Consider the following 17,258-nt stretch of genomic DNA (forward strand, 5'->3'; position numbering starts at 1 on the left):
CATTCCATGCCCTGCCCGATTGTTACCTTTTGATATTCTTCCTTAGATCTCAAGGCAGCTTCCAGCTGTTCCTGAGAAAACGTGTAGATGGCCGAGCGATACTGTGTGCCAAAGTCATTACCTTGTCGCATCCCTGGGGAGAGAAAAAACAGAGCGCACCGTGAGGACTGGGTTGCAAGGTTCTGAAGGGATACGAAGGTTCAGTAGATCTAAATTTGGGATGTTCCATCCAGCTGGAATAGCACAGTCTCTTACATGCATACTCAGTTAGTATTTTTAGGAAGTTCAAGTCTTCCTTTGGTTAAATAGTCCTGAAGAGATTAAACTTTGAGATCTCCTTTTAAATGACATGCAAATGAAATTTGAGCATTTTACATTTTGGTACATCACACAGTAGTCAAATACAGATGTAAAACTTTAAATAATCAAGCTGTAGTTACTGTAATCAAGGTACTCTTAAAATATTTATTTAGAACCATGCAAATGGTTACAAAAAAAAGTTGATTTTACCAAGTGCTCAAAATTTTTCTTGTGCCGGAGTACATCTTAATGGCAGAAAGGTGCAAAACACCCTTGGAGAGAACTAGTTATTCTCCTCTATTCACAGAGCAAGGATCTTGCTGAAAGACGAGTATGCATGTATTGCTGAATTAACTCTGAAGTTATCATTTCCTACTGTCCCCACCACTAGTCATGGAGAGAAGGAACGATTCTTATGATGCCCTCAAACCTGAGCTCCAAAGACAGCTCTTCCCTGAGAGAAGTATGCTAAGGAGAAAGTCTGGAGAAAGTCTGGCTGTGTAAGTGCTGTTACAGTGAGTAACGCTTAGGAACAGCACCACTTCCACAATTTTTTTGAGTTTGGGAGAAGTAGAAAACATGTATATTTGCAATCTACGTGTGGATAATATGGATGGCAAAAGCATATAATACTGTTTATATGTAACATTATGAAAACCAAACCCTAGTTAGACATACTCAGTTACTCCTTAATTTTTTTATTTATATTTTTTATTTAAATTATATATTTATTCCATAAATGAGTAATTTTGGTACAAGGATTAGCTCCTTTAATGCTGATATCCCTTCAAAAGCCTAGATGTATGAAGTTGCTCATGTACAAATTTCCAAAATATGAGACGGACTCTACCTAGGGAACTATAAAGTAACAGGCCAAAGCTGAGAAAAGATCACTATCCCCTTAGGTGACTACCTCAGATAGGGTTTGGGTTTATGCAGCCCTGGGCAGCCACGCTGGCCAAAGGCATGCCCCTCATCGCATTCCCATTCCCACTCCTGCAGGCAGCGACACTGCAGGCCAGCTTTGCTGCGGATCACTCCATGAAGTCAAGCAGCCTCACGGAGTGGCTTTAGCATTAAGAACGAGCTGGAGGTGCAGTTTTGTAACTGCAACTGCATTTTTGCAGTTTGTGTCTTTCAGACCTTGTTCCCCGTTGTGTATTCAAGAACATCACTTTGTGCTTTTCTGTAATAAAAGGTAGTAATTTTGAGTTTGTCTGGTATTTTATATGAACTTGGGTGAGTGAAAAACCTGGTGTTTCTGAAGAAGTCTGTCTCCTCCCAAGTGCCTGCAACCCCAGAGAAACTGGAAAATCATCAGGATTTGTCTTTTGACTTCCACCAGACTACATGAGCCTCTTTGAAGATTACCATCAACTCTCAGGACTATGGACATGAAATAGAAAAAAACCTGTGTATCCTGATATCCCCCCAGCAAAGGGCAGACAGTACGGAAAGAGTCTGTGATACTTGGGGGTGGGGTGAAGAAAGATGCTATCAACATAATACTACTCATTAAAACACAGTAACTTATATCCCTCTTGTACTTTCCAAGGAAAGAGACAAAGGGTTTCAAGGATAGTACAATAAATGAAATCTGGCTGAAATATTTATGAACTAAAAGATGCAGAAATATTTCAAAAGATGCATTTGAACAAAAATGCCATTCAGTGACCAGCAGCATACATGAGAAAAACATTAAGGAGTTTTCTGATGATTTGGGTTACTTTTTAACCACTAAAATGTGACATTATTACTCATAAGAACAACTACCTTCTTCATCAATACTTAACGGTGTGGTCTGCAAGGCAGAGAATACTGTGCTCATTTCTTTCCAAGTCGCTTTAGGGTGGTGCGGAGCCCTTGTAAAGCCAGTGCTACTGCACAGCGAGGCATAAAATGAATACAGACCAGTAAGGCATTGGTTTTGCCAGGATGTGTTAATGCTGAGTGATGTCTGAGCTTAAGTATTAGCAGTCTACAAATCTATTTATTGCTCAGCAAGCTACTTAACAACCAACTACAGAGCAGATTACAAAAATCTCTATGAATTGAAGATCCCTATATAGTATGCCAGTTTCTAGCATGCATTTCAAGTCTGCGTTTAGCATGAGCTCATGCACACGGTGCTCTGAGTGAGAAGGTAAACAAGATTATTTAATATACACATGTGCCACCACTACATAGGAATAGGGAAGCGGTCAGCTTCATTCGTTTATGGAAGAGAAGGTTAAGAGGAGAACTGCCTCTGATTTACAAATATGTATACAGAGAAAAAACCTGAGAGCAAAGCTCTTCAGTCTTGCCAAAGTCGCTTAGCTAGGTAGGGCAATTGAAAGCCAAAGTATACAAAATCCAGGTGGGAAATCAGGCAACATTCAAATAGTGAAGAGCATTTCCCACATTTGGGAACAACACACCCAACACCACATCCCTTTCCTGAGAGCTTCACATCAACAATACCGATTTTCTCCAAATACCAGCTCAACGAGCTGTACAAGGCCAGTGATGAAATCATAAATTTAAGGATGAGGTCAGCCTGTGTTGTGATAGTAACAACCCCTCCTCAAGTACTTAGGCGTTGGCTTGCACTGTTAAACCATCTACTAGCTATGAATACGATTGAAAAGGTATTGTAAGTATCACCCCAAAGTGTAGCTTTAATGTGATCAATCATCTAAGCTAAAACATCATTTCTTTTTACCTGTTCCTTAAATTAATTTGTACCTCAGTCTCCTGCAATAAGTATCTAATACATTATCTAAGCCACAAAGACTACAAGATAATACAATAAAATAACTTTCATGTGTATAGACGTAATCAACTCCCATTTTTGCTGTTGTTATTTGTAAGGTACCTCACGTACAAACGTACTTGTCAAGGGTCTGCCACTGATTTTTTAAAACCCTCTGGCAAGTCTTACTTGTTGAGATTCACTAACTCAATGAGTAGCAAACAAGGCAAGAAATCCAATTTACCAAACAACTGTGGTAGGAAGATTGAGCTTAACAATCTTGGCTTTGTCTGAAAAAAAAAGTCTACTAAATAAAAAACGATCTCTGCTTGGCTATCTAAAAATTCCACAGTCATCTGTACTCAACTTTCCTTCCTTTTCAGAAACGTCTTTCTTATTTTGTCTGTCGTGGCATCCTGTCTCCCTCTGTTAACATAACACCACAGTTTTACACATTAGGCTTCAGAAAAGAAAGAGAGAATATAAATAATTTAATAAAGATGTTAAATGTCTTGGAAGATATTGTGTACTGCTAAATCAAAAGGCATTCTTACAAGAGACTGTCAACATTGATGCCACTGATTCTAGCTACAATGGCTGCACATCAGACTCTCAAAGCCTTCTGCTGATACAAGCCAACCTCTGATCTTCGGTGCACCAAAATGGTTCCACTGAAGTCAAGACATTTGTTCTAAGTTTAGAATACAAACAAAACCACAATCTACACAGGCTTCATTTCACCCACCTTGCCTGCAATTTCCCAGGTAATTAAATAGGTCTTGAACACATTTGTTAAATGCCCTTCAAACCCAGTATCTATTGCAAATTGTAATCAGACATCATCAAAACATTGTGATTTGGAAATACTTTGAATGACCACTATCTTTGACACATTTCACAGAAAAGTGAATAAAGCTCTTGACATTATGGATTGGATCGGTTAAAGCAGTATTTATTATCACTGATGGATGCATTTCAGGTTCAGATTTCTCACAGAAGTTCTCTACAAAGAACATTATCAGATATTTTTTTTTCAGCTATCCCAAAATCCATTTTTAAGAGATGTATATAATTTTGCTTCAATTCCAAATCGAACCAGTGAATCAGGTTTGTCTAAATCATCACTACTGGAAGAAGGAATAATTCCTACAGAACACCAGCTGCACATCAGAGCAGAACATCTTCTAGGCAGGGAAATGCTGACTGCCTACAAGTGTTCTTCTATGAGATGTCTTAAAGTCATTCTCTGTGCAAAACCTGCCAATTTAGGGATAGAATATAGGGTAGCTCCAGGAAATAACTCTTTTTCTCAAGGATATGATATACGGGGAAATCTGTCAGGAGGGCCTGAACCTCCTTTACATTGCAGGCTGAGACGGCAACTAGGCTCCTTGAAGTTGTTAACAAAATATGTTAAAGCTGAGGAATGAAGTCTCTGACAGGACGAAAGACCTTGACCAACTCTTCCAGAAACTTTGCACAGCATGAAATACACAGAAAAAGCCTTCTACACAGCTGTAATGACCAGCAGATAAGCTCTGAGTGATCTCAAGCCCATTTGTCTCCAACAGGTAGTTTGAGGAAAAGCTTCCACAGGCTGAAAGCAAAATGTCATTTTACATGTCCCATCAGACCTGCTCCACTTTGTCACAAAACAACACCCAGAGGACTCGTTCCCAATGTTGAACAGATCTCTACAACTAGACACCATCAGGCAGAGTTCCAAGAACTACCACTGCCCCTGCCACCATGCAGAGGAAGCCAAAGCCTTGGTAATTTACTTCATTTGTATCTGGTGTAAGAAGGTTAAGAGTAGGGGCAAGTCCTTGAGCTTCACATCAGGTCCTCCAGGATTTTGACACTAGAATCCCCTTGGCCAGCTCAAGGTTTGCAAGGTCACACCATTTCAACGGGCTGTATTTTACGGTGAAAAAGGCGAATGTCTGTCTCCTTGACCAGGTGATGAGGAATACATCCAAGAGTTACAGGAACAAATTTGCGCCGGAGTCAGAAGGCTGGCACTTGCTGTTGGTGCCTGAGACAAAATCAGCTGCTACACTGAGAACAGCCGTAAAATCTCTTGTCAAAGAGATGTTTAGATAGAGAGGCTGATTTGAGAACTGATACAAAGGCACAGAATTCACACCTCTCTGGCAGGAGACAAAAATACACGGTTTGGGATGCGGCTGCATGGTGCCAAAGAGTGTAAGCCCAAAGCCTGTGTGAGCACTGGCCAATGCTTCTAAGCTCTTGTCTCTGGAGAACCAGTGAGGATGAGGGCATCTGGAACTCTACATGTGTTTGGATCTTGGGCATGCATCATATTTAGGAATTTCACTTTGGCTGACCGAAGCCCTTCAGTGGTTCTCAGCCTGGACCACTCTGGAGAACATAAAAATTCCTCTCTCTGCCAGCAGCACCAATTAATCACAAAATGCCCTCAAGAGCTGAGCGCTTGCTCTGACTTATATGGAACAGCAATTTCTGGCCACTGGATAGTAGATGGAAAGAACAGGGAGCTGTGATGCTCTCCCAAATCCTGCAAAAGGAACGATTCCCAGGCTGAGATTGCCAAGCAATACAAACACACTGACACTGGAGAAACTATTACATGCCAAAATGTAGATAAAAGTTAGAGAAATGGCTTTAAAAAGGCCCTCTGATGAACACTCTGGTATCTTCTGATGCACCTGGGCAGGAATTACTTAGGGTAGGAATATGGTCTCCTCCATATTCTTCGGCATCAAAGTAGTAAATACTAGCTCTCCTTTGACTTGAATGACTAGAATGTATGAAATCTTCCCTGCTGCTACTCAGCTGGGCAGGGCTTTTTCCTTCATGGTTTCTACACCTCATTGAAACTACAGCATCCTCTTGGCAGGTGCAAAGAGTTGTCCTTATAAAGAAATTATACAGCCATTACGCTACAGTTTGCATTTCTGTTCAGATGCATCTTAGGTAGGTCCTTGTATCTTGAGGTCAGTAAGAAACAGGAATATCCACAACAGTAATAAAAATAGATATTTCCCAGTAGTATACATTTTTCTTTCTTTAGAAACTGCAAACAAGAAGTTTTGTTTCAAAATGGTTGATTGTTCAACATGTTACCTACAGAAAGCTAAAGCAAAATACACTTTATTTATCTTACTGGCTATATCAAGGATTTCTTCTGAAGGCTGAACCCTCTAATGACTTGAAAGTAATACTTATACAACACTCCTTATCTTCTCTCCATTTAAACATAATAAAAAAATGTAATGGCATCATTTGTCAACCTTGCTATTCTCAGAGGATCCCAAGCATAATGGAGATAAATGACTCAGGTCTGTTAAGAGTCTTCCTGTGCCACCCAGTGAAATTTTAAAGGGCAGTTTATAGCTCTTATTTTTATCATAATTTTTTTCTGTGATTTATACACTTTTCTGCAGCTGTCACTTATTTTCTTATACCGGCAGAAACCTGATCTACGGATTGGTCATTTTCTTTTCCCCAATCAATCCTTGCTGAGTTAAGACTAATAAACCTCCTTCTTCCAGCTCATCATATAATTATTTAGTAAAAATCAATTGCACCATGTCACCCTGGCTTGATGTCATCACTCACTGTAATGATTCCATCTATACAGCTTAAAAGTTGCCAAGGGAAAGTAAAACTCTTTATAGCATATGATTAAAGGAAAAAAATGTTAATAGAAAAGAAGTTAGTTACAGTGCTGTGGATTGAGAGTTCTTGATGATTTTCAAGGTGCTGAGGTACAGGAAGGATAAATGAAATATAAAAGAGGATCTTCAGAAGGTTACAATGCATTAATGAGCTTGTACATATTAAAGAAAACTTTTATACTGTCAACAAACCAAAAGGCTTACAAAGCTTTCAAATACATGTTTTCCAGTGTCAAGTAGGTAACTATACTACTGCCCTTCCCCATTTGGTTTGGGATCAAGGCAGCAAATACTAGCTGTCCCAATAAATTCTAACTTGCACATGTACTTAGAACACCATGGCTACAGCAATATTTTTAATAATTTACTTCAGCAAAAAGGTTTAGTGAAAAGTACTTTTTTTTTCCATCTTTAACCTTCACCAAACCAGCAGGTTACAGGTTTTCTGGTGTAGCTTTGAAACTAAAACAGAATCACAGATCTGCTGAGGCTGGAAGGGACGTATGGAGGTCACTAGTCCAACCCCTCTGCTCAGAGTAGTGTCAGTTACAGCAGGTTGTCCAGGATCTTGTCTGGTCCAGGTTTGTGTATCTCCAAGGACAAAGACATCACAAAATACTTCCTTAAGGTTGCCCGTGCTAATGTAAATGAGCTTGTTGTAATGGTCTACAAGACTCGCTGTATGAACTATCAGGTTTTTAAGTAGAGAGAAGTTTTTCAGGCAAGAGATTCTTCATCAATGCCATGACAGAAACACTGATGGAGACACAGCAGAACACGCTCCCTCACTCTTTTAGCAATGGAATTTTTTGTGGGAATGGGACGAGTTGCTGCAACCAATTTGCTGCAACAAGAAATCCTGTCCCCACCACTGACAGCCAACATGCTGCTACAACAAAACCAAAATAACAAGGGAAAAAAGCGGCTTTGTAAAGCTTTGATTTTGTGGAACCTGTCATGGCAGTCATGTCCTTCTCGGTGTGGCCAGGCTTGACTTTGATCTATGCCACCCAGCTACATGACACCAGCATCCATACCTGCACAGACTTTCTGTGCAGATGTGAGGAGGAAGGCCTTCCTCCTCTCTTCCAGCAAAATATAGAGAAGAACTGAGATGCAGAAAGCATGCAAAGGTGTTTGTGAGATGATGGGAGGAACAGCCAAGAAAAGAGATCCCATGGGATTGGGCTAAAAAAGAAATAGTGTCAGCACCGCCCTGTAATTTCCTGGCCAGGCCTTTTACAGCTTCCTCACCTCTTAGGCAATTCCCAATTTCCCAACTCAGTGGGGGAGGAGGGCAGTTAATACAGTGACAGAGGTAAAGAGTAGTCCACCACTAGACTGGACTACCATGACTGCTTAGTCATCTGGACTTGATGATCTCCAGAGGTCCCTTCCAAACCTGACCGTTCTGTGATTCTATGATCACTACCTGTACACCCTAATGACACCCTTGTCCAAAATAAATTCTGCCTTGCACATATACTTAGAAAATCATGGCTACAGAAATATGTTTAATAATTTACTTCAGCAAAAAGGTCTAGTGAAAAGTACTTTTTTTTTTTTTTTTCCATCTTTAACCTTCATAAATTATTTTGGCATTGCAATACCAAAAACCACAATATCGCCACGTTGGACAGTGCCCTTCGAATCAGAAAATCATTTAGTTTGGAAAAGACCTTTAAGACCACCAAGTCCAACTGCTAACCCAGCACTGCTGAGTCCACCACTAACCATGTCCCTAAACACCACATCTAAGCATTTTTTAAACACTTCTAGAGATAGTGATTTCACCACCTCCTTAGGCAGCCTGTTCCAATGCTTGACAATATGCTTTACCTTTTGGTCAGCCCTAGAGTGGTCAGGCAGTTGGACTGATTTTCATTGTAGGTCCCTTCCAACTTAAATAGTCTATTCTTTTTTATTCTGTTCTTTTCTATTCTATTCAAGACTGGCTATAAAGAAGAAATCCTTTATATGAGGGTGGTGAGACACTGGCACAGGTTGGCCAGAGGAGCTGTGGATGCCCCATCCCTGGAAGTTTTCACGGTCAGTTTGGATGGGGCTTTGAGCACTGTGACCTAATGAAAGATGTCCCTGCCCAAGGCAGAGGGGTTGAACTAGATGGTCTTTGAAGGTCCCTCCCAGCCCAAACCATTCTGTGATTCACATACCATCACACTAAATTAGCATGGCTTACGCTAGCATCTGCTGGGAAATGTCATCCAAGAAATAGAAGCTGACAAGAGAAACACTCTCAGCAAATTCTTCACCTCCTTCTTCTTCCCTATGGAATGAATCCCCCCTGCTCCTCTGCATTCACCAAACCCATTTCCTGGGCATTGGTCTCTACAGTTTTGGCAGCCTGCTTTATATTCAATATGAAATAAAGGGGCAACCTTCAGAATGCCTAACTCTGTAGTAAAAGGTTTTAAGTTCAATCCAGAAAAATGCCCACCACTTTTTCCCGCTTCCAACTTCTATCGTGTGCTTGTCCATATGCTAGGGTTTGGTTGTTTTTTTCCAGTAACGGGGAAGCACAAATATCACACATTTCATGTAAGTCAATAACTATTGCTTTCCCCTTAGGTGTTCGCAGATGCATTCCCATGTGGTATTCCAGGGACTTTATGCAGGCCTCCAGCATTACCAGATTTGGGCCATGAAGAGTTATCAGTTCGTCATGAGTTTTGTTCGTCAGTGGAAATAACAGGCTGTCCTCAAGAAGGGGTGGTCGTATGCCAGCCTAGGGTCTATCTCTGATCAATTCCCTCTGTTTTTTATTAGCGTAACTATTCAATAGTTACAAAAAGCACCACATTGCTTCTCAAGATAGTTCAAATATTTTACAAAACAATAAAGTGTGAACGAAGACTCAGTTTGAAAGAAGAGTTCTCTGTATGCATCACTGTTTGTTATTTCATTCAGTTACAACATTACTTAAATGCATTTTTGAACGTTCTTTGACATTTGAAGGAAGTGCCTGATCTAACTTGAGCCCACAAAATAATACAGGTTAGTTTTTGATGAGTGTCACAAAGCTTAAGTATTAAATATCACTAGCAGACAGGAATTTTAACCCATTTCTAATTAATGATTTGAAAATATGTCTTTACCAGTAGTGCTTAGAACAGGCAAATAGAATGGTGAACATACACATAAGTCATCCTTAATGACATTAAACTTATTGTAGGGGACTTCGCTTTATTTAACTTTAATCAAAAGGTAAATTATTAGTTTTAGACAAGTCTTTAGACTTTTTCTGTCATAAACAGACATTAGGCTCTTCCTTCTCTTAAAAATCTGTCTCAGGACTAGATGGATTTGGGACAGGAGTGCAATCTTTTAACAATATGCACCAGTGCAGCTGTAACTAAGCTGCCACGTTTAGGCAACCAAAAGCTGACTTTGGTCAGGTGCCTAATTTGGGGCAAGCCAACTGTGTTGACTAGATCTCTACTGACCATCACAGGAACTGAGACCCTCCATGCCTATGGAAACACCTCCATTTAGGTGGCTTTATCCCACCTGATGTGGCTATGCTGGTCAGACAAATCTGACCGACGATCTTGATAGTCTGCAAAACCAAATAAATGCATAGGCAGAGATGCCTGGAAGAGACTGGAGGATGTGACACAGGGCATAAGGGCGCCCCATATTTTCTAAAGCACAACTGGAAAACAGGCAGACCGTGCAAGAGGATCTAAAATGGCAAAAGCCATTTCTGTCTGGGCATCTGAACTGGGCCCTCATTGCCTCTTTTCTTCATGGAGTAATTGTGTTGTGATGTTTACAAGAAGCTGGACAACTACTGATCATCTAAGAAAATATAATTGAGAAATAAAACAATTCAGGTCAGGTACTACATAGAGCTCAGCTACGGAATCACACGGATTTGCTATCGTTTTCTTTATGTGCCTCCTCCTTTCTCTTCATTTATCCATTGCTCACTAGTGTCTTGCCCAAATTTAGGCATGTGTTAGCACTATGAATCTAAACCTACTATGATCCACCAGGTGCTAATGCAATAGTAATAAAAATAATTAGAGATAATAAAAATAACAGTGTTGTCATTTGCTTTTATCAGCAGATAAGCTCATGGGACACTGCTCTCTCCAAATGCTGACAAGTGTGCTCTTATAAATATGCGAGAGAAAATTGCAGGCAGAGAAAAACAGTCATTCACTAAAAATATTGTTGCTTAGAAGAGAGTCAGCTTTGACCTCTTGTACCTAATTATACACGAAAACAAAGATTAAAAGCCTACTAATAATCACCATAAACTATGATTAATGATGCCATGCTTCAGTGCCTCAGTTTTCTAGACCCAAGTACAGTAAATTCACTAGTGGTTTATTTGAAGAAGAAAAGAATGTTTGGTATTACTTTGCTTTGACTTTGGTGCTTTCCTTGCATAAAGTTTAGGAATGGTCCATCAAAAAACATCTGCCAAAAAAATAGACCTTCTAATCTGGGTCTTTTTTAATTCCATAAACATATATGAAAATCTAGATGCTGTTATTCACACAACGTACCCACGGACATCATGGATATTTGAAAGCTACTGAAGACAGTCCTAAGCATTAAGAAGTCCAGATTTTCCTTCAGAAATTACAAATCAACAAGCCTGAATTAAAATGCATATTCCCTCCCTCACCCCTTCCTCTTCCGCTCCTCAATTACAAACACAGCTATGCTACAACTACAAAATAACCCAGAAATAAGCCTGAGGAAAACTGTAGTAGAACAAAAACATCTTCCAAAGATGTTCTTTGCAGATACTGGTATTATGAGCAAAAAGAGTCATAGACTCATAGAATGGTTGGTGTTGGAAGGGACCTCTAAAGGCCATCTAGTCCAAACCCCTGCAATTAACTGGGACGTCTTCAACTAGACCAGGCTTCTCAGAGCCCCCTCCAGCCTGACCCTGAGTGTTTCCAGGGATGGGGCATCTCCCACCTCTCTGGGCAGCCTGTGCCAGTGACTCACCACCCTCAGCATCAAAAATTTCTTCCTTATATCTAGTCTAAACCTACTCTCCCTTCAGACGAGTGGTGAATTCATGCTTCCCACAACATAACAGTCTCTCTGTCATCCTCAGTGGCACAAAAGACCGATGCCATGGCTTTTCTCATCTTCAAGGAACCATTTTACTACTGACTTAGCAATACTGAAAGATAACGTTAACTTTTAGTAGTTCTGGAGAACTCGTTAACACATCATGGTCAGATATAAAATAAACAGGCTAGATGTAGTTTAAAGGTAAGAAGAAATCAGAGCCCAAAAAGACTTTTGCCCTCGAGCCAGAATTGATTGAGCACCCCTCACTTCATAATGCAACCTATTCAGCCATCTCAGCAACCGCTGCACTGGCTAATAATCCCCTTCATTAAAAAAGATGCAGAGTCAAATCTCAGCTTCCCACTGTGATATGGAAAAACATCTCCTAAACTGAAAATGTACGTCAGAAAAAGTCTATTCTAGTTTATATGGATAAGAAGAGTCTAATATGCAAATTAGGCCATGACAGCTAAAATTCCTGGGGATCCAAAACAGCCTAATAATACGTATTTATTTTTAATGCACATTTAGTTCTAGAGAAAGGACAAAGGGTGGGAATAACATAACATCAGGCATTTCAGTTCATGAAAGAAATTTAGTTGCATTTGCATAGTGCAGTACTTGTTAAGCACTGCTGGAAAAGACTGTCTTTGCTGCTTGGCAAAAAGTGTAGAGCACAGGTATTTATGAGGTGATGGTGGGCAAGGGACCACTAAATTGGTTGCTGATGGGATGGGTAGATGTCAGCTATGTCCCATCACTGTTATTTCACTGGAAAGAGCAACAACGGGAAGAACCTGAAGGCAATAGAAGACACCGTCTCCTATCACACAACTCAGTGCATAGTTCTGTTGTTGAGTATTCACTTCTGCATGAACCACATGCATTTATCTTTATTGTGTCTCAACGTATCGATTTCCATGGCTTTTTTAATTTATCAGCACAGAGCTGTGTTTTATTCGTTTCCTCCAAGAGCCTCCTAGCAATGTCTTTACCACAGATTTAATTAGCATCCTCTCCACTATATCCTCCAAGTCATTAATGAAAATATTGAAGAGTATTGGACCAAGAATGGCTCCCTAAGGGGTTGGTAATTCTATTTTGAATATATTTAATATGTCTGGTGACAATAGATTTTGTATTTCAACTCTTTTTTGTTACACCTTGTAATAACGCTGAAACCATCAAGGCTCTTAATAACATTTGAAATAGAAGACACAGGTGCTCTGTGCTTTAATCTGAGACTTGCAAATTCCATTCAAATTATAAAGGGAAGAGAGTTAGAGAAATGTAAAGAAAAAAATCAAAAATGGTTATATTTTACAGGGAGAGATTACTTTTTTTCCCTTTAATCTCTAAATGAAGTTACAGGCCTGTAGCAGAATACATAATGCTGGTTTAGGGTCTCTGTAGCGTTTTTTATGTGTACAGCTGTTCTTCCACTGGTATAAGTAGACACATCTGCTCATTAGCAATACAATGTCATTTCTAGTGTCTAATTTTAATTATTTGCAGATGATAGATTCCTTATGCAACGTCTAAAAAAAGTACAGTCCTTCAAAACTGGTGAGAAATAAATATACCCTCTGCAACTAAAATGGGTCAGCACAATGAAAAAGAGATATTAATCTGGAGAATTCATGTATCAGCACTAAGGCTAAATGCCAAACTGTTTGGAAGGTCACAGGGAGGAGAAATGGCTCACACATCTCTTCTTTATCATGGATACACAAAACATATGGACTAAGAGATGTTCTGAATGAATCTGGCAGGTGATGAGTTTGTTGTGGTACAGATGGTCCTCAAGTGCTGGAAAAACATCGGTTCTGCTTACATTTCCTGTACAAACACAGGCGAGATAAGGACTTCTCCATGACAGAAAGGAGGAATGAGATTACTTCCCAGTGACTTTGGTTCTTTGTATATTCACTCTCAAAGAATCAATAAGGCTAGAAGAAAATTTCCAGAAGCTGCTGGGCAGCAGTGGTCATAGGTGCCTTTGCTCTTCACCCCATCGTCAGCGGGCAGTCAAAACCATGGAGTCCTGGATTCATCTCAGCTTCTTCCACCAATTCGAAAATCCAAACAGAAAGCTAGAAGCAGCTTTTGAAAAAGGACAGGATTTGTGCACAACAGGGGCTCACCCCAGAGAACTGTAGATGCATCTCAGTGATTTGTTTTGGGCTGGGAAGGATTAGGTACTTCTGAAAAAGACAGGGAGTACAATGACCAAGACAAGCATCCCGTTTGCATCGTATTCAAGAGAGAAAAGAGTTAAATGAGGCGAGCTGATTTTTCATTTGCTCCAAACATGTTTTAAAGAGAAATAAACAGCATTCGTTTTGCCTTATGCTTGTCTTCTGTACAGCCCTCGAAAGCAACAAGGGACATTTCCCTGAAGGTGCCTCGAACTGGGCTGAAATATGTGACACATGTAGGACTTCGGTAACACACGAGGGCAGGAGAATTCTGAACAGTGATATACTTTACAGGAATCACATTTGCCCCATGACAAACGGACTCTTCTGGTATCAGATTTTTCCAAAGGTCTGGAGAAATAGCTCCTGACACACCACCAAGAGTGGCCAAACGTTCTGATCAGATAAAGTATGACATCGTCCTCTCTGACCATAAGCACAGCTGAGTTTCGCAGTTGGCGCATACACTATAGGACAGTGCTATCGCCACAAGGGTGGTCCCACTAGCAGTCACACTCCTGGCAATTTAAGTCCTGGCTGAAAATTACATTTCACTTCAATTTATGCAGGGTTAATTTTCAGCTTGATCAGATAACTTTGTGACTGTCAGTGTCAACACAAAGAAAGAGGTTGTATCCTATGGGCAGGTCGGGGACAGAGAAGAAAATTGCCCTTTTCCCTAACAGTTAAGTCAAAGATGTGAAGCATCTGAAGCAACTGTGAAACCACAGGCTGAGGCGCAACACAGACAAACTGATGGTCTGAAAGTCCAACGTCCCTCTGGACAGACAGATGGAGGTGCCAGCAGAACCACCTTCCGGGTGCAATTTTAAGTTTAAAAGATGTAAGATGCCCATCATCACCCCTAAGATAAAAGTTAGGCTTTCATCTTAAAAGTCTGGAAGGCTCTGAGGATGGCCCCTTTTAGTGCAAAAACAGGGCAGTACAGAATCTGCCCCACCCCTCTATAAACTTAAATAAAATTAGGTACAAAGTGAATAGCTGTAAGATTCTTCTGCAGCATATTCAGCATATCACATTATCTTTTTCTGTATTGATGACAAAGAATCAACCACCTCAAGCACTTACAGACCTATACAGAGCAATCCTCTTATGGACAAGATCATTCCTAGGAGAGAAGGAATGCTGATCTGTGCATTAGAGGCTGAACAGAGATGACAACCATATGTCACTTGGCAGAAGTTGGGGGTTTGTTTGTTGCTTTTTCAGTATCCCAAATGTAATGAGTTATAAAATAGAGTGTAAATTAATAGTCATGGAGGATTTTATCAGGGCCCCACACTTTGGAGATGCTCATCTGGGAGAATCTCTTTCAACTCATAGGCCGTTGACTTGATCAAAGGTTCTTGCTTTTCAACAGACTTCTGTATAATACTCAGACACAAGAGCTTCGTGAAAGAAGAGCCAGGCTGCATCCCAGAGAAAATCCAAATCCCAATGAGATGTCAGTCTCATCTTGAAGGCAGGAAGTCCAACTGTTTGGAAAGCAGGAACTTCTGAATATTAATATGCTCACACAATAATGAATGAAAGGACTGCCAGTCTGTACTCTTTAGCAACTTGGTACCATCTAGGTTGTACAGAATGTACATACTTGAAGTTTAATGACATTAAAATAATTAGACAAGTCCATTATCTCTGCTGGTGGTAGAAGGGCTTAAATGGTGTTAAACCAGCTTCTGGGGAAAAGATAAGACAGTGCCACAGACAAAGCTTTTATACTTTTGAGTGCATGCTATGTTCATGAAGTCCAGCATTTGCTGGCTAGATGAGACACTGGATTCAGCCAAAGAGCACACTGAATTTCATGAATAAGAAATCTTCCTAATTCATCTGCTTAGTAAAAAACTTCCCTTTGCCAGACTCAGTCCTGCATTCCCATAAGGCTGGCTAAATAAGACGTCCTGTGTGCACACAGCTGAACCTCAGGAAAGGAGAAAACTATCACAGGTCAGAGAGATAACTCACTTTCGGTATCTTTACACAACATCACATATCCCATAGCAAGCTAAAAGCAGGGAGTAGACACAAATCAAGGCAAAATATAAATTTCACCTTAGAGATCTTCCACTGGTAACTGCTCAAACTTGAAAGGGAATATAAGCATACCATTCCTATTTAAAAAAAAAAAAAAAAAGAAAGAAACTTGAAATTAGGACCTTGTGGTTTGGTTTTCCTCAAATCAAGAAAGGGGGTAGAGATGTGATGAGCTTTGCAAAGTTCTTGAACACAGATTATTATTAAGTAACCATAAAAATACACGGGTAAAGCAACCTGTCCAAGTCTGGGGCATGCAAAGTCTTCACAGAAGACTGACATATTCTCTATAGATAAAGTGATGCTCTCACTTTTGGCAAATTTTTACAGAACCATTTGGAAATTCTACTGAGCCAAGCTTAGATAAAGGCTTAGGTATGTTTGCACCAAGCACTGCAGTGCCACATAGATGCCTGAGACAGTTGTGAATGACTTGGGTATCTACACAGCTCAGTGTCATGCAGAGATATTAGCTCACATCCCAAAAGGAATACAGCCACATTAACGTGGCTCTGTGCCTGGGCTAATTAGGTGATGTTTCCCCAGTTGCCAGAAATCAAAGAGTGAATCGTACATCTGCCAGCATCCAACCTTCTGAAAGCACAGACTGGAACTATTTTGAAACTCAGTTATGTGAGAACGCAAGATGAATATAAAGACATACTGTCATCCTTCCACTTCATTTTAAAGCCAGAAGGAATCATGGATTTATCTGATCTAAGCTGTTATCACAACTACTACACTTCACCCACATACCATTGTGTCCAGCATAGGAACTTCAGTCAGCCTCAGGTGCTGAAGTCCTTTGGAGACTGACCTGCTGCACACCTGCCACGGGCAGAGCCCAACCACATGCTGTCAAAGCCAAGACTACAGACATGGCAGACGACTGATTAGGTGGTAGTTGCCCAGATTATGTCAGCAGAAACCCATTCCTCATACTGCTCTGGATGGTGAAGAATCCTGTAGTCCTGCCCATTAGCTCCCAGCTCCAGTAACCAGGAGAAATTCTAACGTGTGAGCTGGATCTCTGTGCCCAGCACTTGCAGGCAGTAAGAGCAAAGCCCAGCCTTCGTGTCCAGCATGGTCACAAACTCCCTACAGTGGGACTCACTGATCTTAAAGGTCTTTTCCAGCCTAAATGATTCTACGCTTCTAAGACACATGAACCAATTATCCTGCAACAGGATTCTCTGCTATATCAAAACAACCAGCCCATTACAAGGAAGCCAGCCTCTGGTGATG

General features: G+C 40.4%; 1 protein-coding gene across 2 annotated transcripts in view; it reads right to left on the minus strand.

Moving 5' to 3' along the window:
* The window catches only part of MSRA (methionine sulfoxide reductase A), a 293,463-nt gene that overhangs the window by 95,646 nt on the left and 180,559 nt on the right, over positions 1 to 17,258 (minus strand). For both annotated transcript variants that reach the window (XM_055714952.1, XM_055714951.1), the window contains one exon: positions 27 to 133. In XM_055714952.1, the coding sequence (XP_055570927.1) occupies positions 27 to 133 (107 nt within the window). The remainder of the gene's footprint in view (positions 1 to 26; positions 134 to 17,258) is intronic.

Source organism: Falco cherrug, chromosome 6, assembly GCF_023634085.1.
Source record: "Falco cherrug isolate bFalChe1 chromosome 6, bFalChe1.pri, whole genome shotgun sequence".
Classification (NCBI taxonomy): Eukaryota; Metazoa; Chordata; class Aves; order Falconiformes; family Falconidae; genus Falco; species Falco cherrug.